Below are 25,530 nucleotides of genomic sequence, written 5' to 3' on the forward strand. Positions count from 1 at the left end.
GAAAGAAATTTTTTAGTACGAATTTCCGCTGCGTCTTTTCAGTTAAAACGTGTTAGGGTGTTAAAAAAATGAAATTAAAGAATTTCTTACATGGATCGAAGCCGATTTCTTCATCAATTGACGAAATTTGAATGATAAAAACACTTATCAACACTCGAATCGAACAAATCGAGTGATTATCTCCAAAATCACCGGAAAAAACGAGATTTTTTTATGAAATTAAACTGGGTTTTCTTCAAAAAAAAAAAAAGCTGAAGAACACGTTGATCGGGTTTTGAATCATTGATTGGTGATGAAAATCGCACTATAATGTAGTGATTATTGAGATAGAAAGTGAAGAAATAGTTGAAGATGGTGGGTTTTGAAAATGGTGGGTTTTGAAGTTACTGGGTTTTGAAAAAGGAAGAAGAAGGAGTTGGATTGACTAAAATACCCTTTCTCTTTATTTTAAAATTTGTCACATGTCATAATCCTATGGCTTTCTATCCTTCCTAGCGAAATTAACTTTCTATTTGATTTTTTCCCTATAAAACAAATCAAGACTTTTTATAAGTCTATGGACTGTTATAATAAAGTAAATTGAATACAATAAGTTTTTATAAGATCAACTATAACTTTTAGAAGATATCGTTTTTATAAAACAAAAGTTCATAAAACTAACTTTTATAAATCCCATCCTATTTTCAAGTAAACAGTTTATACAACTTTATAAACTTTAACAAATCCCTTCATATTTTCAAATAAATTTAAATGATTGATGAAATGATTTTATGAGAAAGTCTTCCCGACTTGTTTTATTTAACCCTTCTTCCCCCTTCCATTTTTTTTTAATTTTTTAATACATAAATTCTTTATATAATATATAAAATTTTCATTAATTAAAAATAAAATTACATAGACTAGAAAAAAAAATACATTATTACCCTTGGTGTATTTTTTTAATAGCCGCCGCCAAAACATATTCATTATTTGAACCACTTGGACAAATTGTTCCATTCGTTTTGATATATATCCGCAAAGACACCAACTTTTGCATTCATTTCTCTCCATTTTGAACTAATGGAATGGACTAATCTATATGGACGCGCGTTGCATCAATTTGAAAAATTCAACACAAACTTGGTTGTAAAAGCCTTCATGTTTTCAATTATTTGCTACACATAAAAATTTAAAAATATAATCAACGTTATTAATAAAATACAAATATTAATTTTTATACTTTATTTAGAAAATAAAAAAAATATACCTAATATCGGGTCGGTCGAAGCCTTAACCCACGCTCGTGCAAGTGCTTCCAACTCATCCAGTGTCCAAGGAATGCTATCTGCCTTCCTGCTTGCCTTTTCTTGAGTTTCTTGAGCTTGCTTTTTCCCTTTCTTTGCCTTTGTCTTTTGTGGCTGTGTTTCGGGTATAACATCGTCATCTACAGCTAAATAAACGAAGTTATGCTCGGTGCGGTTTGAGTAAACGGTTGGGATGGTGGCATTGTGGTAGTTGTTATTGCATTTGCATTTGCATAGCATGTTGTTGATGTTGGTATTGCATTTGCCAAGCATTTTGAGTTTGGCTCATCATCATCATCATCATCATCATCATCATACTCAGTAAATCTCACCAATAGCAAAGCTAAGGTAGTTTGGCTAAGACCACTAAACGAAAATGGATCCATCGGTGCCGTGGGGTACACGAATGGAGGTTGAGTCGAGGTTGTGTTTGGAAAGAATGGACGCGGGTTTGATCGACTCGGATCCATGAGTTTTTTTTTGGTAAAATAGTGAAGAATGGTTGAGAGATTGAGTTTGTGAATTGAAAAAAATGGTTTAAAGGTGTTTAAATAGGAAAAAATAATTAATTAAAGTTAAAAAAAAATGTACCGTTGCCGACGGCAACATGGCTTCGGGGCGCTTGGGATTGGACTACCGATTGTACCAAAATGTTTGGGGGGGGGGGTTCCCGATCGGGGATGCTGTCCACGTCTACATCCCGATCATGTCCCCGCTCTATGTCCCCGCTCCCACACCCCCACGTCCAAGGAAAAACTACAGTCTAAAAGTGACTATTATTCTCATTCTATATCATCTAAATCAAGATCAAAATTAAAGAGAGCAAATTGAGACGGCAAAAAATGATCATTGCCATTCATCAAATCATCATACACAACCAAATCTCTCTCCTTGAATGATTTGTTCCAATTTTGATTATTTATACAAGAATTTTGAATAATTCAAGTGAAAAATAAAAGTATTCACCAACAGCCTTTGGTCAAGCAGTATCATTGGTGATAGGGTTAGAACAGATTTAGAGGAGAAGAAGCTAAAGAGAAGGATAATTCACCAAATCTTATCTCATTATTCCTTCATACGTTTAAACATAAATAGATATGCAAGTTACAATCATACCCCTTGCATAATAGAAAATAACAGAAATACCCTCAAACTAGAAATCAAAGTTAAAATACTAAAAAACATAAATAAATAACGTAACAATACTTCCTCCTTAACCCACTTTTTGCCCTCAAAAAGTGATTCAAGGAACTTTGTTTCCATCATCTTCAACCAGCTCATTCTGTGCCGGATCATCATCATCTATCACCTTGAGTATGTAAAGTTGTTTGTTCTTACACTTGTGGCCCGGAACAAACCTTTCGGTACACCAAAAACATTCCTCCTTTGCCCTTTTTAATTCAAGTCCATTGCTCGTCAAACGCCTCGAGCTAATCGTTCCTGGTTTACTTGGCGACACGTTTGGAGTTGGTAGCAATGGAAGTTTTGAAGCGTTAACCGGAGGTGTTATTTTGACATCTTCGGGTTGCAGCCCATCCCCCACAGCGTTGAAACGCTTCATCAAGCATGTGTTGTTGATAGTTTGAATTCTTGCTAACCCATACGCCTCACGTAGTGTTTGAGGCTTGAACATCTTTACCGGCCCTTTTATTTCCGGCTTCAAACTCTTCAAATATAGGCTAACAGCATAAGGTTCGCTAACGGTAACCTTGTTAAGCAAGCGACCGAAACCTGAATTATATTCTTGTAGACCCTTGGCGTCATCAGTAAGTTGAACGAGAGATGCAACTCTTCCATAGGGTCTTCAAACATTGCATTCGAAAAACGACTAGATATTGCACTAACATAATCTGCCCATGGAAAGTTCATCACTGTTACCCCTCTTACTTTCATAAAGGACCGGTGCCATTGTATGGCTTCTCCGTCGAGGTGAACAACTGCACATCTCAGCTTGAGGTTATCCGGAGTTTCATCAAGCGCGAAAAAGTGTTCGCAGCGATAGATCCACCCGTCCACATCTTCTCCTGAAAACCGAGGAAACTCAACCTTCCCGACCCGCATAGGCCGAGTACCCGTCCGCGAATCATCGCTAAACAGCCCCTTATCAGGGCTGCCTCCGCTGAAACTGCCACCACTTGAATGCTCCTTGAGTGCTCGTAAGATCTCTTCTTGTTGTTTCATTAACTGTTCTTGCTGTTTCAACATGGTGGCTAGGGTTTCTTGGAGATTTGAGATTGCCTTGCCATGTTCCTTGAGAGTGCTGTCAATTTCTTGATTGCGAGTGTTAGTCATGGTAATCGAAAGTAATTCCAATCGGAGATCGGAACAGCTCTGATACCCTTGATAGGGTTAGAATAAATTTAGAGGAGAAGAAGCTAAAGAGAAGGATAATTCACCAAATCTGATCTCATTATTCCTTCATACGTTTAAACATAAATAGATATGCAAGTTACAATCATACCCCTTGCATAATAGAAAATAACAGAAATACCCTCGAACTAGAAATCAAAGTTAAATTACTAAAAAACATAAATAAATAACGTAACAATTGGTGTGCCTCTCCGAGGGTTCGAGTTAAAGATCAAATCGACCCGACTCCTAGTTGTTTCACCATACAATCAAATAATCAATCAAGCTCTTCTTGGAGATTAACAAACACAACACAAATGTAATGTAAACATGAAAGTGAAACCTAGCCAACAAAATTTTATATGAAAGAACTTACAAAGCTAAATGAGTTCTATTGTACAAAATCTAACATGGATGTAACAAAATGTAAATACACAAAATCCAACAAGGAAGATGAACCATGCATATATAAATGTAAGTGGCACTATTCCACGCCCATAAAGACTCCACCCAGTACCAAAACTCGACTAAACTAGACCCGTTTTCAAACCCCAACACACTTTTCACCACAAAAAATGTAGCACCAGGAAACCCAATGATCACCAAAACTAAATTTAACGCAGACTGAACTTTACCCGCCACCCGCCACGGTTTAGTCATCAAACACATTGGAACCAATAATAAAGCGCCAATTTCAGCAGTTGCAAAGTTGATAACCGACATCAAACACAACCCGATAAATGCAGATGATACCGTGACTGATTTCAAAAGAGCCCATTCGGCAGAACGGGCCCTGAAAAATGAGCCCAGAACAATTAGGATAAAGAGTGAAAGGGAAGCCCAGATTAGAAGGCGAGATGTCGGTTGAGAGTCGGGTATTTGATATATGAAATAAGGAAGTAACGAGATGATGGCTCCCCATAAATGAACGAGAAATACGGTTTTTGTCGGGTAAAGCCATCTCCAAGATTTAAAGGGTTGATTTTTTTCTGATTTGACGTATGATTTAATGGTGTCGGAAAATAGAGAAGCGGCAAGAACGGGAAGGGGAGCAACAAGCAGTAAGAATGCGATCATGTAGACTCCGACGGATACGAACTTGTTCGATGATGTTAATAAGTACAAGAAAAAGGATTGGTGAAACTTCTCTAGGAGGTTATTGACGGACCGTATAACTCCTTCAACTAACCTGCCACCTCGAAACAACAACTCTGTTTGTCTGCCTTTGCTGTTAGAAAACAGTTTCGGTGAAATCTCCATAGTAATCGCATCAACTTGATAATCACGAAACGCACCATGGGAACCAGTGGGGACACCTAACGCCTGACACAATAAACAGAGAATTACGTTAATCCGACAAAACTATTTATTTATGTTATACATTCATTTTGTTTATTTTCTTTGTATTTCTCTTTAAAATAAATTGCGTTTTTCATCCCTGTGGTTTGTTAAAAATAACCATTACGGTCTGTTAGATTAAAAATTGCTAAAACAGTACCAGTACTTTCACTTTTGTAACAATTACAGGCCACCTCTATTAACCCCAATTCATATCACCGTTAACTTTTTAGTGAAACGACTAAAATTAGAAGGGCATTTTAGTCATTTCACTAAAAAGATGGTGGGCCCATTTCAATAATAACAGGGGCATTTTAGTCATTTCACTAAAAAGTTAACGGTGATATGGATGGGATTAACAGAGGTGGATTGTAATCGTTACAAAAGCGAAGTACTGGTAATTTTCAAACTAATGGACAATGGTCAATTTCAACAAATCACAGGGACAAAAAACGTAATTAACTCTATTTACGTTAGACATTCATTTAGGGAAGATTGGAAAAACTAACCTGGTTATAGAGTGAACTGACAAGAGTAGCACTGCCTTCAACATACTCCTTTACCGAAATGCCGAATTTCCATTGAGGATTCACGCTTCTAGCAATTTTCCCGACCGTCTCAAACACTTCACCAATGAATTTCAGCCATGTAGAGTCAAGCAACGACACAAGTTTATCCACCTGTACACGAAGTCCCTGTCCATGCACCGCCAGATAACTCACGACGTTTATAAGGTCAAGATTCGGCATTTGACCGTTAGACGCCTCAGCATAAATGTTTAACGCATCTTGCTCGCCTGCTTCACCAGTGTTTGCGACCTTAATTACGAGGGCTGCTGCCATGGTACCAGCTCGTCTAAGAGTATCAGATACTTCCATTTCGATAATATCATTGCTTATATGGCACTCGTCATCATGTAGCTTCCCAAAACCACCAAATGAAGGGGTGTGATAGTCTTTTAACCAAGCGGCAACCGAGTTATATTGTCCGTGCTGTGAGTCTGCGGCTAGCCATATGATATCTTTGGCTAGCCAACTAACTTGAGTTAATAACGAAAACACAGAGTATGCGATTCCTAAAGATAAAGTCTCGTTCGGACTAAGATTTACAGGGTTGTAAGGGGTCACAAGCACGATAGATTCTTTCCCGTCACCACGTGGAGCCCTAATAATTCCGACAGTATTTGTAGCGTATGATTCACAAGTCTGGTTTACATTGTTTGCTTCTGTATCAGTACTTGTGAAGAAGTGAAGAGGGTGAAATTTGTTCGGTTGATTTTGAAACATATGATAACTGACTTCTCCACCCAAGTTTGCCATGTGTAGTGCTATCAGTCTTGGAATTTCTCTGCGTTTACAGATGATAAGGGCAAATTTTGGTAGTAGTTAGACTCGATAACGAAAAAAAATACATGGAATTATGTGAGGATTCACATACATGTTGAGACTCTGAGACTTCGAGTTTAGGCTAGTTAGCTCATTGATGAAGTTGTTTGCACCGGAAACATCCTGATCAGTGATCATAGGAATTGCAGAACCTGTGAGATTACGTTATGGTCATTTAATCACAGCAGAAAACAAAAAAAAAAATGTTTGGATATACCAATCTTAACAGTTATAAATCACTAAATCATTATATATAGAGGAGTGTTCAAATAAGAGCCAAGAAATATGAACCACGGGAATCACATAATGCATTTGTACCTATTGCTTTAAATGTGGTACACATGACAGTTATTTAACAGTCCATATTTCTCTCTCCCGCAACCTCTAATTATACTTTTATACACAATGTGCAAGTGCAATATGCCGTTCTCATGGTCCATTGGCAAAGGCAAAGCCTTTAAACACCTTGGGAGGGGGAGGTCTTGGGTACAAGTCCCACACACAGCAGGGGATAAAAGAAATTTGCCGTTTAAAAAAATTGTTTTTGAAAAGAACACAGTTAGGGGCTGTTTGACATCATCTGAATGGTTAAGTGCTGAACCAGTAAAAGGTCTGAACCATTAAGTGCTGAGTAAGAGGTCTGAACCACTAAGAGCATGTATAATGCTTAACCATTCAGAGGCAAATGTCCGACCAATTCAGATTAGAGGTCTTAACCATTCAGACTCTGTATAAATCTTAACCATTTAGAGGCAAATGTCTGAACCATTCAGGCATCTGCTCGTGAAACAAACAGTCTGAGAACCATTAAGTGCTGAACCAATAAGAGGTCTGAACCATTAAGAGCCTCATTAAGAGGTAAATAAACAGCCCCTTAGTGTTCAAATCAGAACCAAGAAATATGTTGAAAAATGCAACAACTGCATAATGCATCTATACTTATTGCTTTAAATGCAGTACATCTGACATGTATATAACCGTCCATATTTCTCTCCCTCCCACTACCTCTAATCATACTTTATACACAATGTACAAGTGCATTATGCCGTTCACGTGGTTCCCAACATTATACTATTTCTAAAAAGAATCCACCCGGTACTCAAATCATAACCAAATAAAACACGGTGAAAACTGCAAGAACCGCATAATGCATATATACCTAACGGTTACGTAACTGTCCATATTTCTCTCTCCAACTACCTCTAATTATAATTTATGCACAGTGTACAAGTGCATTATGCGGTTCTCATCATTATACTGGTTCCGGAAAGAATGAACCAAACCCTAACCCTAGAAAGTGTTGATACAAATCAAATACACATATTCCAAAACCTTCACCAAATTCAACATCCAAACAACAAAAACCAAAAATCACAGATCAAATTACAACAAACTAACCAGGCATAAGCGCATTTTCCGACACGTAGGTTTTCTTCGCGAGAACAGGTAACAATAACAGAGCCAAAACTCCAGCTGTACAGCAAACAACACTAGATATACAACAACAATAAGCACATCTACTAGTTCAATGAATCAATTCCTGATGATCTAGTGTAATATACATGTAAATGTTGATATATTTACAAAAAAATTGTTGTAAGTGTGAAGAAAGTGAGATGTGAAGTACCTGACTATGAAGCTGTGAGCGATTATGAAGATTCCGATGCGGACAATCGGGCGGTGTTTCGGTTTTTGACCCTCGGTTTCCGGCGTTGACGCCATTGATGACCTTGAATTCGTGATCGGCGACGAGATCTTTGCGGATATGAGTTTGAGAGATGTTTGGATCTGAGGTTACCCGTTGTTTGGAAGCATAAAATGTTTTTGAATTACGAAACTGCCCTTTAAAATTACAAAGCACAGGGTACCAATTTAGTACCTACTTTTTATTTATCTATTTTCAGGATCGATACTTTTGGTAATTTGGTTTGATACTAGTGTGGTATCTGTACCAACTAGGGTTGGTGGCTGAGCTGTACTTAGTGGCGGAAATTGACCAAAAGTTATTTGAGGGTGGAAAGTCATGGGACCCAAAAAAGAATTTCCAGAAACATTGGCGTGGACGGACCTATATAATTTTAAAATTTCGGACGAAAAATAAAAAAAATACACTACTAACCGATGCAGGGGCAGGTGCACCCTCGTGCCCCTTAAAAGTCGCGCCCCTGGTTGTAGTGTAAAGCCTCTGAAGCGTTATTTATGGGGTTGAAGGGGTATGGTCCCAGATCTCGCGTCAGCATCGACCGCGAGTGACCATTACCCTTATCAAAACCCCCACTAGCTAACAACCTACTTATGCCCATGCGAGAACGCGTCGGCACAAGGGTTGAATCCAATCTATCTAGTAACGAAAGAGGACTTACATGGAACATGAGAACGGTAGAGTGATGCGACACAGCATCACATCTGGTGTATGAAAACGGAAGTATTCACAACGATGCGGCATCGCACCGCATCCAGTGAACACTTCTATCAATACAAGAAAGCCTTACCTTAGGCATAGAAGAAGATGAACGTAACGGTGCGGCTGACACCGCACCATATGGGCATTTTCGTCACGACAAGGGATGCAGGCAAATAGTCTCCGCGGACGACGATGCGGCTAGCACCGCATCTCGCGTATTCCTTGATCACAAGTAGGAGACGCGGTAACTTCAGATGTTACCGCACGTAGCGATGCGGCTTGCACCGCATCCTATGCACTCAACAAGTGGGACTGACACCACAGTGCAAGTGGCACCAATGGCAGTTACCTGTCAGAGCTACGTAAGCAATGGACTGACGTGGCGTAACCTCCACAACCGACAAGCCTGACACACCTGCAAAGGTGCAGCACGTCGTCAGTCCATCCATCATCATCCTCCTTCACTCCTCGGCTATAAATACCAACCCCAAACCAGGTTTGAGGTATCTCTTCACAACTCTCTCACTACTACTACTATCTTACTTTGCTTCCCAAGCAAACTATTGATTCTCACGCCGGAGAGTGGTAACAAGGAGCACCCCCCACCCCATCCTCCTTGTTACGAGTCACGGCTTGTTTCCTTGTGCAGGAGATCAACCACCGGTGATCCAGCCAGCGATCCTCGAGAGGAAGGGATTAACCCTTCTTGACGAGACCAGTGTGTTAACCCTGCCCGGTTAACCATTGTTTCATCATTGGCGCCCACCGCTACTCTTAGCATTTTCTAAACCATCCTTTTCCCTCTCTCACGATCATGACTGATCACCAAAACAACACTGCGGATAACCAAAATCCTCCATTCCCACCTCCGGTAGGGGTCAATGCCTCGACCTCCCAACCCGGACACATCGGCACGTCCACACAAAGGAGTCCCTCCTTTATGTTTGGACATGACTTATCACAGTTCGCATCTGTGATCCCACCAGGCATGACCGTTCATACCTGGTACGAGCAGCAGGCAGCCCTGCTGACCGCAGCATACAACCGCGCTTGTACGGAAGCGAATATACAAGCTAGGCCTACCCCAGCACCGCACACCCCTGCTGAGCGTATTTTACAATACGACGGCAGGATACATTCACGCCTGGCTTCAAGAAGCCGACGTGATGACCACGGATCATCTTACTGTTCGGTCCACACCCTCAACGAGGACGATTCCTCATACGGGTCCCATACCAGAGGACCAGTGCATACGCGCCTTGGCCCCCATGGCGAGGACAGGAGGCGGTCAACCTCCCGACGCGGCCCAGGCATTCAGAGCCGATTGGGCCCACAACCATACACCGAAGGATACGGTCATACCGACCCTGACGACTGTACCTACCGCGGGGATTCACATGACACCAGCAGCAGACCGAGAGGACGCAACTATGTTCCTCACAGTCACCCCCGCAACACATACCTCAGGGCGGCAAAGCGCCCTGCGAACGAGCCATACAGGCCAAAGGCAGCGGCCGAAAATTCCAAGTTCGGCACGCGGATTGCCAACGCCCATGTCACCACGACAAAGTTCCCATTCAACGTTGGGAAATACAGTGGTTCGACCGACCCGGAAGACCACATGAACATTTTAATGGGCGCGGGCATCAACGGCCAGTGGGATGAACCCACCTGGTGTAATTTCTTCCCCCAGACCCTTACGGGCCTGGCCAGGGCATGGTTCGATTCTTTGCCAGTGGGATCACTGGATTCATTCGAGGACTTGCGTACCAAGTTCCTCGCCCATTTTAGCCAGCAGCGACGCCACGAACGTGATTCGTTGGACGTCATGAACATCTGGCGAAGGGACGACGAATCCCTCGAGGCATTCGTCGTCCGTTACAATAAAGAGTGCCTGGAGATAGGTGACGTGGCAGACCAGATGGCACGAAACCACTTCATCCGGGCCGTCAAAGACAGAGAGATGATCATGACCATCTCTGGCAAGGAGGGCTTGCCCAAAAAATGGGAGGATGTCATGACCGCGGTCAAGACATACGCCCAGACACAGCGGTCACTCGAACCGCATGTGGCAAAGGCAAAGCCCCAAGCTGAAACGTCCCACCAAGGGTCCAAGCGTAACAATAAACGCAACCGGGACGCTGGAAATCGTGATATTTCCAAACCGTACTTCCCAAGGAACTACAACCCCGCCCGAGACAGTCGGGCATCAAAGAAAGATTCTCGGGACCGCAACTGGACCGAGATCACCATGTCGCCAAGTGAGGTCCTCCTTGCGGACCCACAATTCTTGCGACCGGCCCAACCAATGAAGTCCAAGAAAAATCAGGACCTCACACTCTACTGTGAGTACCACAAGGACTCGGGCCACACCTCCAATAACTGCATCAGTCTCCGGCTGGAGATTGAGCGGGCCTTAAAGGAGGGAAAACTGCAACACCTTTTGCCAGGTGGGCAAAAACCCACCAAGCGCATTACCCCTCATGGCGAAGGTACCTCCTCCGGGAAGAGAACCATGCACGTGGCTTCCACCCACATGATCCACGGAGGCAAGGGCAGGCCGCGCAAAGCGGCGAGAAGGCCGGAATGTGACTGGAAAGACGAGCAAGTCGTCTTTCCAAAAGTCCGAGGCGGACCGCGCGATAGGCGCGCCGTCGTTATTTCAGGCCAATTGGCACATTACTGCACCGAGCGTCTATTCATAGACCCGGGCAGTACATCTGATATAATCTACGAACAATGCTTCAACCAGTTCGACCAGGAGGACAAAGATCGGTTGCAAGCAGTAGATTACCTGTTAACCGGGTTCGCAGGGGAAACTGTCTTTCCCCTGGGCCAGATTACTTTTCCTGTGCGTCTTTCCAGCGGAAATCGCACAAGAACAGAAGAGGTAAACTTCATGGTTTTACCTCACACCTCCAGATATGACGTACTCCTCGGGAGAGAATCCCAAGGAGATTTCAATATGATTACATCCGTCCCCCACTCTGCGGTTGGTTTCCCAACCGAATCGGGGGTCGCGATAATCTATGCACGCAGGGACGTCATGATGTCGGACGAAGTACGTCCGACCAAGGTCGCAAGGCCCACTCCCAACGACCAACCAGAAAAATGGGTTCTCAACGCGAGATACCCAGAACAAAAGGTCACATTGTGTCACGCCTTATCCCCGACCACCAAAGCGCAACTGAAGCAGCTTCTCTTCAGGAACCAACACATCTTCGCGTGGACACCCGCAGACATGACCGGGGTCCCACGTGATATTGCGCAACATCACTTGAATACCTTGCCAGGTATTAAGCCAGTGATCCAAGGCCAACGCCACCTTGGGTCAGCTAAAAATCAGGCGATGCAAGAGCAGATCGAAGAACTGCTCTCCGCAGGCATCCTGCGGGAAGTCAAATACCAGACTTGGTTATCCAACCCAGTCATGGTAGAGAAACCTTCCGGGGGCTGGCGCATGTGCGTCGATTACAAAGACCTTAACAAAGCCTGCCCCAAGGATTGTTACGCGCTTACAGAAATCGACGAAAAAGTCGATAATCTCGCACCATTCAGGTGGAAGTGTTTCCTCGATTGCTACAAAGGGTACCATCAAGTACAAATGGCAATCGAGGATGAAGACAAAACGGCATTCCGGACTCCCACCGGAAATTACTGCTACACAAAGATGCCGTTCGGGTTGCGCAACGCGGGCTCAACCTACCAAAAGTTGATGAACGACACTTTCCGCGGCCAAATAAGCAAAAAGTGTCGAAATCTACATGGACGACCTGGTCGTCATGAGCATGGAAGAGGATACCATGCTCACAGATATTGAAAGAACATTCCAAACTCTGCGCAGCGTTAACATAAAGCTCAATCCCGGGAAATGCTCGTTTGGAATGGAAGAAGGCAAATTCCTTGGGTTCATCGTGACTAAAGATGGATTCAAGGTAAACCCGGAGAAAGTCCAGGCGATCGAGCGCATGCCATTGCCTTCATCGATGAAGGATATGCAATGGCTAGCCGGCAGGCTAGCGGCACTCAACATATTCTTAGCCAACCATGCAGCTAAGTCTTATCCGTTCATCAAGACCCTGCGGAGCTGTTCAAAGAAAGAACAATTTCAGTGGACCGCAGAGGCTGAACAGGCCTTCCGGGAAATGAAGGAGTGTTTGATACAACTCACAACTCTAACCGCACCACGCAAAGATGAGCCACTCATATTATACCTATCTGCCGCGGATAACGCGGTGGGTGCGGTATTGATAGTGGAGCGAAAGGGGGTTCAAACACCCATCTATTACATCAGCAAGATGCTCAACGACCCAGAGACGAGATACTCAATAATGGAGAAATTGGTGCTAGCATTAGTGCACGCTTCAAGACGGTTGCGACGCTACTTCGTAAACCACGTCATCACAGTGCTCACCAATTACAGGATCGGCCCGATCCTATCCAAACCTGACATTTCTGGGAGATTAGCAAAATGGGCAATCGAGCTGGGCGCGCACACGATACACTATAAACCGCGCCCCGCGATTAAAGGCCAGATCTTAGCTGATTTCGCCGCCGAAGTACCGGTGAATCGCATCCAAGAATGCGAAGAAGCACAAACTCCTGCACTAACGCCATCCTCCTCAGAGACATGGGCACTATTCACAGATGGTGCCTCCAACGAGGAAGGTGCGGGTGCAGGTCTGCGACTCGTCAGCCCTGACGGCCAAGAGCTTACATATGCAATCCGCCTCGATTTCAAAAGCACAAACAACGAGGCAGAATATGAAGCCCTGTTAGCAGGGCTACGTTTAGCAGTCAAAATCGGCGTGCAACATCTGGAAGCACACGTCGACTCTTTGTTAGTTGCAGGCCAAATACGCGGCGACTATGCCGCAAAAGGGGATATCATGATCCTCTACCTCGAGCAAGCCCTGCAACTAATATCCAAATTCGCTTCGTTCAATATTCGTCATATTAATCGAAGCGAAAACAAGTCCGCAGATGCACTATCAAAACTTGCATCTACCAGCTTCCAACACTTGGCAAAGGAGATACGCATCGAAATTCTGCAAAATCCTTCGGTACCCCTGCGCCAAGTCAACGTTATTCAATACGGTTCAACATCATGGATGACACCTATTATCGCATACCTACAATCAGGTGTGACTCCCGAAAGCAAATCAGAGGCACGCAAGCTACAATACAAAGCGTGCCATTATCAAATGGGAGACGGTATCTTATACCGCAAATCATACCTAGGGCCACTACTACGATGCGTTAACCCCCAGGATGCCACATACCTCATCCGAGAGATACACGAGGGCATATGCGACATACATGCTGGACCACGCATGGTAGTGGCCAAAATCATGAATGCCGGGTATTACTGGCCCGGCATGCACCTGGACGCCGTCAAAGAGTTGCGCAAGTGCATTGACTCTCAACGTCATGCCCCAAAAACCTTGCGGCCAAAGAACAACTTAGTCCCCGTCACTGATGGAGAGGGTGAAACCCGAGCTATAAAGTGTCTATGTTGTGTGTTTTGTTCTGTTTTAAGTGATCATACGCGTCGAATAAGATAACTACGAGAAATTGTGGTTTGTGCAGGTTAATTGCTTAATTCGAGGAAGGTTACACGGTTAGAGTGTAAGTGGAACGTCAGGACGTGTTTCAAATCAAGATGCAACTTAGATGTGCGAGAAGCAAAGAATACTGAAGTTAAGGGGCCATTGAGTCATTAATTGAAAGTTGAAATGAAGTTTGCATGGAAGTGGTATTAAGAATTGAATGGGTTTTAATGCTCTAGACATATATTCACGTTGGGATCAAATGGATGCACTCAAAAGAAACATCATATCATCATTAAATAAAAAGGATGCATTTAATAATGGGTCAAAGCTCTAAGCCATGTGAACTTGGCAGCCTTATTTGTACTTATATGTAGGCTGACTTCTTTTGAGGGATTATTCACGTGATGCAGCACATGTGGTCGATTGAGATTGGAGTAATTTGATAGTCCATGTTGACTTTTGTTTTGCAAACAACAAAAAGACATAGAATGTTTGACATGTGGTTTACGGCTGCCACATGGGGCCTACGGTTTCAACTTTCAAGTGGGCGGCACATGTGGTTTTTGTGGAATAATATTTAAGGTTTTTTAAACCCTAGTCAAACCTCATGATGACCATCTCAAAAGTCAACAACCATTATGAGAATTTTAGTGGACTCCTATAATTTATGAGGAATATTACTTTGGAGGGGCTACATCATCGATAACTAGAGGCAGCTGCACACAACCTTCAGCTCCGAAGATCATCGCATCAACATCATCATTCCACATCACTTGCAAGATCGATCATGAATTCAATTCTTTTTCAAGCTATTGAAGATCGTACGAACGGCATGAGCGGCTAGTCGTCCCGTGACCGTCTCCGGGACTAGGGTTTATGTTTGAACATTGGGTTTGCTTATGTTTACAACTTTTTGGATTGAGAATTGATTAATCTTTCGGTTAGTTATTCTTATTGTTTTTGTTTCGATTAAACAGTATTTGATTATCGTAATCATTGGAGTTCATCAATTATTTGGTTTGTTCATCAACAACCGGGATTAAATTCTAGGATGTCATTGTTTTAAACCTTTAATCATTGAACTTGATTATGTTTATGAAATCTGAAATTGGTAATTAATTGGACTACTATTCATTTCCATCAATCTTTCGGTTTCGATCGTGGATCATTGCAATCAAATATATTGTCCGTTAATTATTTATCTAAACAAGTTTCAAATCATGTCTATGTGATTTCCAATTGGTCGTAACTAAGTAACCTGATTTTCTGCATAACCTGAAAACCCGGAGATTGGTCCTCTTCTCACAACTGTTTACAACTTTAATTTATTTTTGTTTTCACAATCGTTCTCAAAACTGCAAAAAGCAATTAGTTAGAAGTAGATGATAATTGAAACAACGAACTTTTACACTTTCCACTAATTCCCCGTGGATTCGACACCCTACTTGCCCTTTACTAGTAAAAGGTGAATAGGACACTTTTTAATTATATTTTTGACCGACCTTACGACATCGATCAGTCACAACCGCATGGCCCTTTCAGAAATGGGCAATTGACGTTGTGGGACCATTCCCTGACGCTCCGGGTGCGGTCAAATTTATCATAGTAGCGGTCGATTACTTCACAAAATGGGTAGAAGCAAAACCGCTCGCCTCAACCACTGCTATGATAACAAGAAAGCTCATTTGGGAACACATCATCTGCCGTTTCGGATTACCAATGTGCATTGTCACCGATAACGGCACCAACTTCGCTGCCGACAAATTTCAAAAATGGCTAAAAGAACTACATATTGAGCACATATTCTCATCAGTCGCACACCCGCAAGGGAACGGCCAAGTTGAGAGTGTCAATAAAAGCCTAGTCGAAGGGATCAAGGCGCGGATGGGAACGGCCAGGCGTGGCTGGGTCGATGAACTCCCAAGTATCTTATGGGCTCACCGTACAAGCCCAAAAACAAGCAATGGGGAAACACCCTTCAGCCTAGTCTACGGTTCAGAAGCGGTGATCCCCGCAGAAGTAGGTCTCCCCTCTCCTAGAATGTTGGCTATTGAAAAACTAGACAACAACATGGAACGCAGGATCGATTTGGACCTCTTGGAAGAAAGGCGCGAAAACGCTGCCATCAATGAGGCCAAATATAAATCCAAACTTGAAAAGTACTACAACACGCGCGTCCGCATTTGTACTTTCAACCCAGGAGACTACGTCCTACGCGACAATGAGGCATCTAATGCCGAGCGCCCAGGCAAACTCGCCCCCAAGTGGGAAGGACCCTACCTCATCAAAGAGGTCTTAGGGAAAGGCGCGTACTATTTACAAACGCTAGAAGGCGAACCTATCGCACGAACATGGAATGCTCAACAGCTTCGACGCTGTTATATGTAAGCCATGTTCTTACATTTCTCTATGTAACCTATCGGGCCGCAGGCAATTTGCAAATAAATAAATAAGCAATTTTATACATTATTGTTTGTTATTACTATTACAAATGCGTGTTCCACTTTGCGGTATCCCAAAAACAGATTGGCAAAATCTTCATTCGCGATACCCATACAAAGTGGTAACCACACACAAATATTGTAATAGGCTAGCAGAAGGTAAAAAGACTTACATATTTATCCGGCCGGATAAACAAGTTTTTTTTAACACTTAACACAATTCCTGAGCCCAAAAATGCAAACAATGGAATTGACGCGTACTCATACGACAAAGGTATGGAGTACACTTGACCCCATTCACAAATGGGTAGAGTTCCGGATATATAAGTTTTTACAAAGCTTAAGCAATTCTAAAACCCTCACACGGTAAATAACAGAATTGACGCGTACTCATACGACAAAGGTATGGAGTTCCGGGTATACAAGCTTTTACAAAGCTTACACAATTCTAAAACCCTAACGCGGTAAATAACAGAATTGACGCGTCCTCATACGACAAAAGTATGGAGTCTACCTGACCCCATTCACAAATGGGTAAAGTTACGCATACATACGTTCAGACATGCAAGAATTAAAAACACTTGTACAAACTGAACAAAAAACTTTCTATTCAAAAAATTCAAAACACCCACACGATGCGCAATGAATTTACATAAAGTTCCTATTCTATACAAGAGGAACACAAAAAGGAGGCACACTAGCCAACCTAAACCCTATTTTGTACCGCTGGTTCCCGCATCTCCTCCGGCACCACCAGCGGGTTCTTCCTCTTCGGCATCTGGATAAAGCATCCGCAAGCGATCAACATAGTCCGCAGCCTCCAAACAATTGTCCAGTTCCTCTACACAGGCAAGGGACGTATCATAAAAGGAGACTTCGGCCGCTTTAAGAAGCGACTCGGTATCCGTGTCCCTAAAACCGGATCGCTCCTCGATCTCACCGCCTATAAACATGACGTTCAGATGGGAAATACAGCGGTTATAACCAGCTTTAAAACCCGCGTCACGAGCACGCTCCTTGACCAAGTCCAAGCCAGCTGCGGTCTCAGGGGCATCCATGATAGCCTCAACAATCTGCAATAAAAAGATCATAAGTCTCGGATGATAATCCAAGCAAATATAAAGGCAACGGATACTTACACGCGCGATACCGTTAGTCCGCAACCACTCACGGTCAGCCTTCAGCTGGTCAAAAGAGGACACCAAGGCATCCTTGGCCTCAACAGCGGCATCAGCCCGCTCCTCCGCAACAGACACGCGGGCAGTAAGGTCTGTAACCGCGACCTCCCGGGCCTGAACCTCAGCCTATCAAAAAACAGCAAACAGTTCACCCAATAGGCATCTTCAAAACATTGAAGGAAATATACAACAGAGGTAACGACACATACCTGTAAGCTGGCAACAACCTTATCCAAACGAATTCGCTCCGCATTCGCCTCTTCAAGAGCTTTAGAAGAACGGCTCTCCTTCTCTTCGGCCTCTTCAAGGGCCTTTGCAGCACGCGCCCCGGCTTCCTTGGCCTCTTCAAGCGCCTTTAGGGCCTCGGCCTTCGCCTGCTGCGCTTTCACAGCAATGGCCTCTGCTGCAGCTTTTTCTTTACCCAAGGCAACGTTCGCTGCCTTAGCGTTCGTCAACTCCTGCCGAGCATAAAACAGAGTGTCATTCTGCTTAGCCCAGGATTCGTTCCACTTCTTACGCTCATTGGACAACTTTTCATTACAAGTCTTGCGTTCATCAGAAAGGAGTTTGGCAAGAGTACGAACCTGTTTAAGCTGAGCAGCGGCAGCCCACTCCGCGGTCTGTTTCTGCTTCTCAAAAGCAGCTCTATCCTTCTCAAGCTGCTCCGCACCCGCACGGGCAGCCTTGACCAACTTCTCCGCTTCAGCCCGCATGCGAGCAGCCTCTTCCTCGCGGCGGCCCAACACCTTGTAATCTTCCAAAATGGCATTCGCCACAATGGAAGATCCTATCAACATTGTTGAGAGCTGGTTTATGCGCAGCTCCCGGGGTGCAGCACGGGCACGTTCCACTTCAAAAGGGGTGCCCAGACCACCCAAAATCTCCTTGCATGCAGAAGGGTCATTAGAAATATCATCCCCCTGCATAACAGTCCAGGGGGGTCAGTGATACACAGTACTGCGACCCTGCGTGTAAGTGCGGTAGTAATACTCCAATTCAGACTCCCCAGGCTGAATTGGAGGCCCATCATAACCCGCACCACCAGCAGACGAGCCGGTACCCTTCTCACCAGCAGGAGACTTCTGCGGCTCAGCATCATGCTGCCGCGCTTCAGCACCAGTTTTTTGTGGTTCGGCATCAGACTGTTGTTTCCTAGTATCAGCAAACCGCACACTCAAATTATCTCCCTCATTGGGAGAGATCAGATTGTTGGACGAGTCAACGGTATCAAAAATCTGGGTCGCAACATTCTCTGCGGTACCCTCCTTCCGCACGGTTGACTCAGGCACCACCTTCACAGGAGGTGTCGACGGCACCTCCGTTGCACCCGCACCCGTGGCACGCGGGGGTGACTTCGGAGCATCAAAGATAGAAAAACCTTCATCTTGAGGCTCTGCAAAAAACAAAGTCAAATAGCGGTCAAAACAAGTTATACATAACATTTCAGACAAGCTATGCAACACTTACCAACAGTAACCGCAGGTTTCTTCAATGTCGGAACAGTCCTCTTAGACTGCAGCCTCCGACGTTTCGTTCCACCGGCACCAGCAGCCGTCTCTTCTACTTGCCTTTTCCCCGCAGCTGTACCCAAACCCTCAAGGGTATCAGATACTATCACATAATCCAAGTTTCTACGAAAAGAAGAGTGAGAGATACCTGCCGCCTGCGGTACCAAATGAGGCACAACAGGGACCTCTGATATTTTCCTTTGGCGAAAGCGCACACCTTTCACCATCTGCCTCTTAGGCACACCCTTCGCATCAGGGTCCCCTAAGGCCCCAAGATCACCTGCATGAAAACCATGCAAGACGTGAGTCCGTGCAACCCTTATTATCACAAAAATAAAGGATTCCTAAACATACCTTTGCCCCGCGGCAACTCAACTGCTAATGCGGCTTCAGTAGGCACCCGGAAGTTATCTCGAATGATAACATTAAACTACTCCTCGCCATCCGCACAAACAACTTTTTCCACCTGACCCTGGAAATCCGGGGCAAACATCCTCCATACGGGAGCGTCCTCTGATAACAAATGCAAAAGTCAGTTACGCATACAAGGATAAGAAAGTTAAAGAAATGAAAAGTGCGTACCACCACTTTTCTCCCGCACCACGGGCTTCGATTTCTTGTTCCCCCGCATCAGCATCATGCGCAACACCCACAACTGGGTGTTGGTCAACTTCACAGACTCAATGGTCTGCAACCGCGGAAACCACTCCACCGTCTTCACACTTGGGACCGCAATGGTCTGTGCGATGATCGTCTCGGTCACATCCCGGAACGTCATCCTCGCAGCAATGGCAGCAGCCTTGATGTAAAAGAACTTCTTCTTCCACATCGTCATCCCCTTGGGAGGAGTCATCAGCTTGGGAGTACCATCCCGCTGAGGGAAAGAAAAGAACCCCAAGGACACCGTCATTTGATAAAACCGTCGGAAATCTCCAGCGGTGGGCTCTATGCCAAGAGCACGAAAGGTGAACTCGAAATTTCGAATCCGAATCATACCAAACGGACTCATTTGAGAGATATGGACCTTGTACCACTCCAAAACCTCGACAACAAAAATGGTCAGAGGTAACCGGAGATTGCAGTCACCAAAAAAGTCCGACCACATGGTCACGTAACTGGCCGGAGCGTCGGCACCGGTGTCACCTTCAGATGGGTAGACTGCCCCATATTCAGAGGGCATTTGAACGTCAAGCATTAGACGATCAAAGCTTTTCCTGGTCCATTTTAACGCCGGTAAACCACCACCGGCGGCCCCCCCTTCCTCTTCCTCCGCCGCCACCGGCGAGGATGGCTCTGGGTTTTCACCCTCCACATTGTGTGGATTTGATGGTTCAGCCATCAGAAAATATCGAAGAAACAGAAGACAGTAAGTGGAACAACCAAAAACCTCACCGGAACTTCAAGAAATATCGTCGGAGAAGACAAAGAAACAGTTTTCTCTCACCGGCAAATTTTTGAAATTTCGAACAAGTGAGGGGAAACCACGAACGGTTTCCCCTTATATACCCATCGCAATTAATGCGGAGGGAGAAAACAAATCATCACGTTCAAAAAGAGCGAATCGTATGACACCACGTGTCAAGCGCCGTTTTCGCTGACGGTTATCACGCGCGCGTGGCCGCCCACGCGCCTGACAAAAGAGACGTTTACACTCTTTGCTACAGTGCATTTAATGCCTCGGGCAGTGCAAACGTCCTTTCATTTCAGCACATGCCAGGAAGATCTCACCAACTTCCACCAACTCACAAGTGAGATCAGCCACGTATGCAACAAAAAGCGACTAATTATCCAATTATAAGCGGCATGCGGTTTCTCTGGTATACCGCACCATAACCCATACCGCATGTCGTTTTTTAACATACCCCTGAAAATAGGTAAAAATATATATCTCTACACTATAAGGGGGTATAATACCTATCCGCACTACCCACGAGCACACGTGGAATATGCGGACATGACACACACGAGCCCGTTCAGGTGTGTCAGATGCTCAGAACCAGCGTTGTCCGTTGGACTGAACCGCATCTCAGACACAGGTAAACCGCATTGCCTTCATTCTCTTCAAGCTTCAAATCCCTCGTGTCCGGTTCACAACCGCAGAGGGTACACGAACACCTTCTTTAACAAAAGGAAGGAAGGGAATGTACGCGAACGCACATCAGCAACCCTGTCTCCTGAACCTTCAAGAGCTACATCCAAGCAACACACCCGCTTCGAGCGAATATGGGAATGCAACACCGCAGACACTCATGAGTAGCTGCGGACATAACCATAGCTTCCGCAGACTGGTTGCTACGGAAGAGCCAACGTAACTCCACATCACCGAGCGAAGCTACTTCAAGGCAAACTCGGTATTGGAGCGGGAAGGTAAGTGGCTCCAAAACGAACGCAGATACGCGATTTAAACGAGCCCTTGTCGAACAGCAAGCATCCGAACAGCGGTAACAAGTCTGCTTATGACTTTGTTTGCCCGCCTATGGGCCGCATAGAATAAACAATGGTGGGCATACCCTTGCCTATGACCATGTTTATTTACCCATAGTACAAATCTACATTGTTCGACCAAACATGGCCAACAATGACGCAACGAGGTAACCGCAAAGGACGTGCGGTTACTAGAGAGCTATGACGACAAACACGAAAACCCAACAAAAAAGGGATCGTCATCTCACGACTAGATGCTGAACATAGAGCTCGAGCAAAGCACTTACAAGCATCAACTACTTTTGATCCAGATCTCAGAGATTGATCAAAAAATTTCTTTTCTTCTTCATGCACCAATTCAACAATTGGTTTGAAGAAAAGACCACCTTTCAGAGGTGGGAAACCTCTGCATACCTTCAAACCACCATCTCAGAGGTTGGTTCGAAGTTTGTGCAGCATTACTAACAAAGTCTCCAAGAGACCTTCGGCACAACAACAGGTGGCAAGCCACCTGGTGACATAAATCGGCTGAGAATTTCGCATCAGACGAGATTCCTTCACCGATACGGAAGAGGCGTCAGATGACCCTTCCAGACCTCCAGCTTGATTTACATACAGAAAAGACCACACATGGTCTAGGATCTTCTCCAGACTCCAAACTACCTTCCAAACACCATAGTCCAGTACTCCTCCCACATACAACTTGTATGTGGCAGCAATACTAGACTGGGGGGACTTGAAGGGGTATGGTCCCAGATCTCGCGTCAGCATCGACCGCGAGTGACCATTACCCTTATCAAAACCCCCACTAGCTAACAACCTACTTATGCCCATGCGAGAACGCGTCGGCACAAGGGTTGAATCCAATCTATCTAGTAACGAAAGAGGACTTACATGGAACATGAGAACGGTAGAGTGATGCGACACAGCATCACATCTGGTGTATGAAAACGGAAGTATTCACAACGATGCGGCATCGCACCGCATCCAGTGAACACTTCTATCAATACAAGAAAGCCTTACCTTAGGCATAGAAGAAGATGAACGTAACGGTGCGGCTGACACCGCACCATATGGGCATTTTCGTCACGACAAGGGATGCAGGCAAATAGTCTCCGCGGACGACGATGCGGCTAGCACCGCATCTCGCGTATTCCTTGATCACAAGTAGGAGACGCGGTAACTTCAGATGTTACCGCACGTAGCGATGCGGCTTGCACCGCATCCTATGCACTCAACAAGTGGGACTGACACCACAGTGCAAGTGGCACCAATGGCAGTTACCTGTCAGAGCTACGTAAGCAATGGACTGACGTGGCGTAACCTCCACAACCGACAAGCCTGACACACCTGCAAAGGTGCAGCACGTCGTCAGTCCATCCATCATCATCCTCCTTCACTCCTCGGCTATAAATACCAACCCCAAACCAGGTTTGAGGTATCTCTTCACAACTCTCTCACTACTACTACTATCTTACTTTGCTTCCCAAGCAAACTACTGATTCTCACGCCGGAGAGTGGTAACAAGGAGCACCCCCCACCCCATCCTCCTTGTTACGAGTCACGGCTTGTTTCCTTGTGCAGGAGATCAACCACCGGTGATCCAGCCAGCGATCCTCGAGAGGAAGGGATTAGACCAGTGTGTTAACCCTGCCCGGTTAACCATTGTTTCATCAGGGGTGGTCTCATGTTTCATCATAGGCACATGTAAGATATGAGGTGTTGTTTAAGTGGGCGTAGAGTATGATAGAATGTCATTCAAAAAGGGTAAAATTTTAATTTTTATATTTATAACCGTAACTCTTAAGTCTAAAAAACATCAATATCTTGTTCAGGTGTTGTCTCATTTACAATAAAACAAACATCTTTATATAATACTTACTCTATCTCCCTCCCCAGTCACATACACTTTTTTGCCGGATTTAAGTGCTAACGCCTCTAGTCTCTCTTTTCCAATGAGCCTCTCTCCTCACACAAGCTTAAAAACAACCAAACAACATGCATTGCTCAAGAGGTAAAGTTGTACTTTTGGGGTTTATAAAATGAAATTGGCCTTTGTATGTATAGTGTTTTATAACATTATGACATGTAAAATATCCGTTTTCCTTAACGGGTAAAGTTGTACTTTTGGGGTTTATAAAGAATAAATGTGAAACGATCTTGACCTCTGTATTTATATTATCTTATGATTTTACGAGACGTTAATGTATTCATTTTTCTTTTTTTGAACGACCAGCAAAACTAATCTAATTCATCGCCGAAAAATGGGGATACACCAACCAGTTAGACACTGGCACTTACAAAACAGCCGAAAACAGAAAAATGTAAGTCAATGTCTTCATTTTAAGAGGGAAACCCGTACTTTTTTTAAATTCAGAGAATATATATATGATATGATCTTGCTTAGCATCTCAACCGTCCATACAAATGACTGCACATTTGATATTGTAGTGGTCATTTGACCATGCATGCTAGTAACAGACAATTAGTGTTATGACAGTGTCCCTTTAGAGTAACTAAATCCATCAAAAAGTATTTAGTTCACTAAATATTTCGTAAAAGCAATATTTTAAAAACCGGTATACTAATATTGTTCTTATTTAATCAGTACACAAATATATCCAATCAACTGTAACGTGCACATTTTGAGTAGAACTTGTATTTTTATGGAATTATAGGGTTAACTAGTCAATCCGGTTGAACTGTTTCTGAGCCCAACTGGTACGGTTTAAAAACCGATTCTTAAAACATTGCCTAAAAGTATCTATGAAATCGTAGTTTTTAAAAAAAAGTATTTAGTTGTGTATAATTCATTATTCATCTATAGTTGGTAGTAATGAAACAATTTAAGGCCAAGGTGTGACAACGTGAGCTTGGACTTATCACTTACTAAAGGAGTGAGTTATGAGCGTATGTTATGTTAGTACACTTGGGCCGTTGGGCGATTTATTAACGAAAAACCGGATCAAATGAGTAGGAGATTGGCCCAATGGGCTTATTTTTTCTAAATTAAGACTGGGTCAAAGCAAATATTCTGAAATGTCTAATGAGTGTATGACCTCCAATCACTTATAAAGAGTTGTAATTTTCATTCTAAAATCAAAATTTCTGATAATCACTTTTATGTGTTTTGTAATTCCTAATATGACCAAAAACAAAAAGATAACAATATTTGGCTTTTCATTCTAATTGTTTAAACTCATTTGATACATTTAGACAAACTAGTGAGATGCCCTCATGCTTTGCGGCGGGTTTTCAGACAGTATCGGCATGGTTCATTATGATACTAGCAAGGTAACGACACTCGATATAACTTACAATGCCAAGGAATACTTTATTGCGAATACACCTTTGTGTTCAATGAGTTTTATACCGCCACGTCGAGAAAACGATAAAAACGAATAAACTATCGGTACCAATGTTGTTTGGTTGATATATGTTCGGTTTGTAACGTTAAAATATAAATTTACTATATATGCCCCGTTCGAATAGAACTTTTATCGAATCGTAGATAATTATTTAGTTGATCCAAAAGATATAAAAAAGATATGCGCAAGGGGAAATGATATCAAAAGAATTAAAATTTTAGATTAAAAGAAAAAGTAAAATATAGTTTGGGTGTTCATTTTTTATCAAATACGTCTCTTTGATTAGATATTGTATAAAGA

The 25,530-nt window shown here is 43.7% G+C and overlaps 1 protein-coding gene across 1 annotated transcript; it reads right to left on the minus strand.

Moving 5' to 3' along the window:
• Positions 1 to 3,906: 3,906 nt before the first annotated feature.
• LOC110911256 (GPI transamidase component gaa1) lies at positions 3,907 to 8,172 on the minus strand. Its single transcript, XM_022155854.2, has 5 exons — positions 7,983 to 8,172; positions 7,754 to 7,845; positions 6,408 to 6,507; positions 5,480 to 6,317; positions 3,907 to 4,955 (listed from the first exon to the last, which is right to left on the minus strand). Exons 1-5 carry the CDS (start codon positions 8,075 to 8,077, stop codon positions 4,038 to 4,040), a joined length of 2,043 nt encoding a protein of 680 aa, XP_022011546.1. The 5' UTR covers positions 8,078 to 8,172; the 3' UTR covers positions 3,907 to 4,037.
• Positions 8,173 to 25,530: the final 17,358 nt, after the last annotated feature.

This window comes from Helianthus annuus, chromosome 15 (genome assembly GCF_002127325.2).
Source record: "Helianthus annuus cultivar XRQ/B chromosome 15, HanXRQr2.0-SUNRISE, whole genome shotgun sequence".
NCBI classification, from domain to species: domain Eukaryota; kingdom Viridiplantae; phylum Streptophyta; class Magnoliopsida; order Asterales; family Asteraceae; genus Helianthus; species Helianthus annuus.

Bases quoted from the DNA above. Each gene is read 5' to 3' on its own strand.
- LOC110911256 (XM_022155854.2), bottom strand. From the start codon at position 8,077: ATGGCGTCAACGCCGGAAACCGAGGGTCAAAAACCGAAACACCGCCCG. The intron at 6,508-7,753 runs GTTAGTTTGTTG...GTAATCTCACAG, and splicing joins GGAAAATGCGCTTATGCCTG to GTTCTGCAATTCCTATGATC. The intron at 4,956-5,479 runs GTTAGTTTTTCC...TTATTGTGTCAG, and splicing joins TCAGTTCACTCTATAACCAG to GCGTTAGGTGTCCCCACTGG.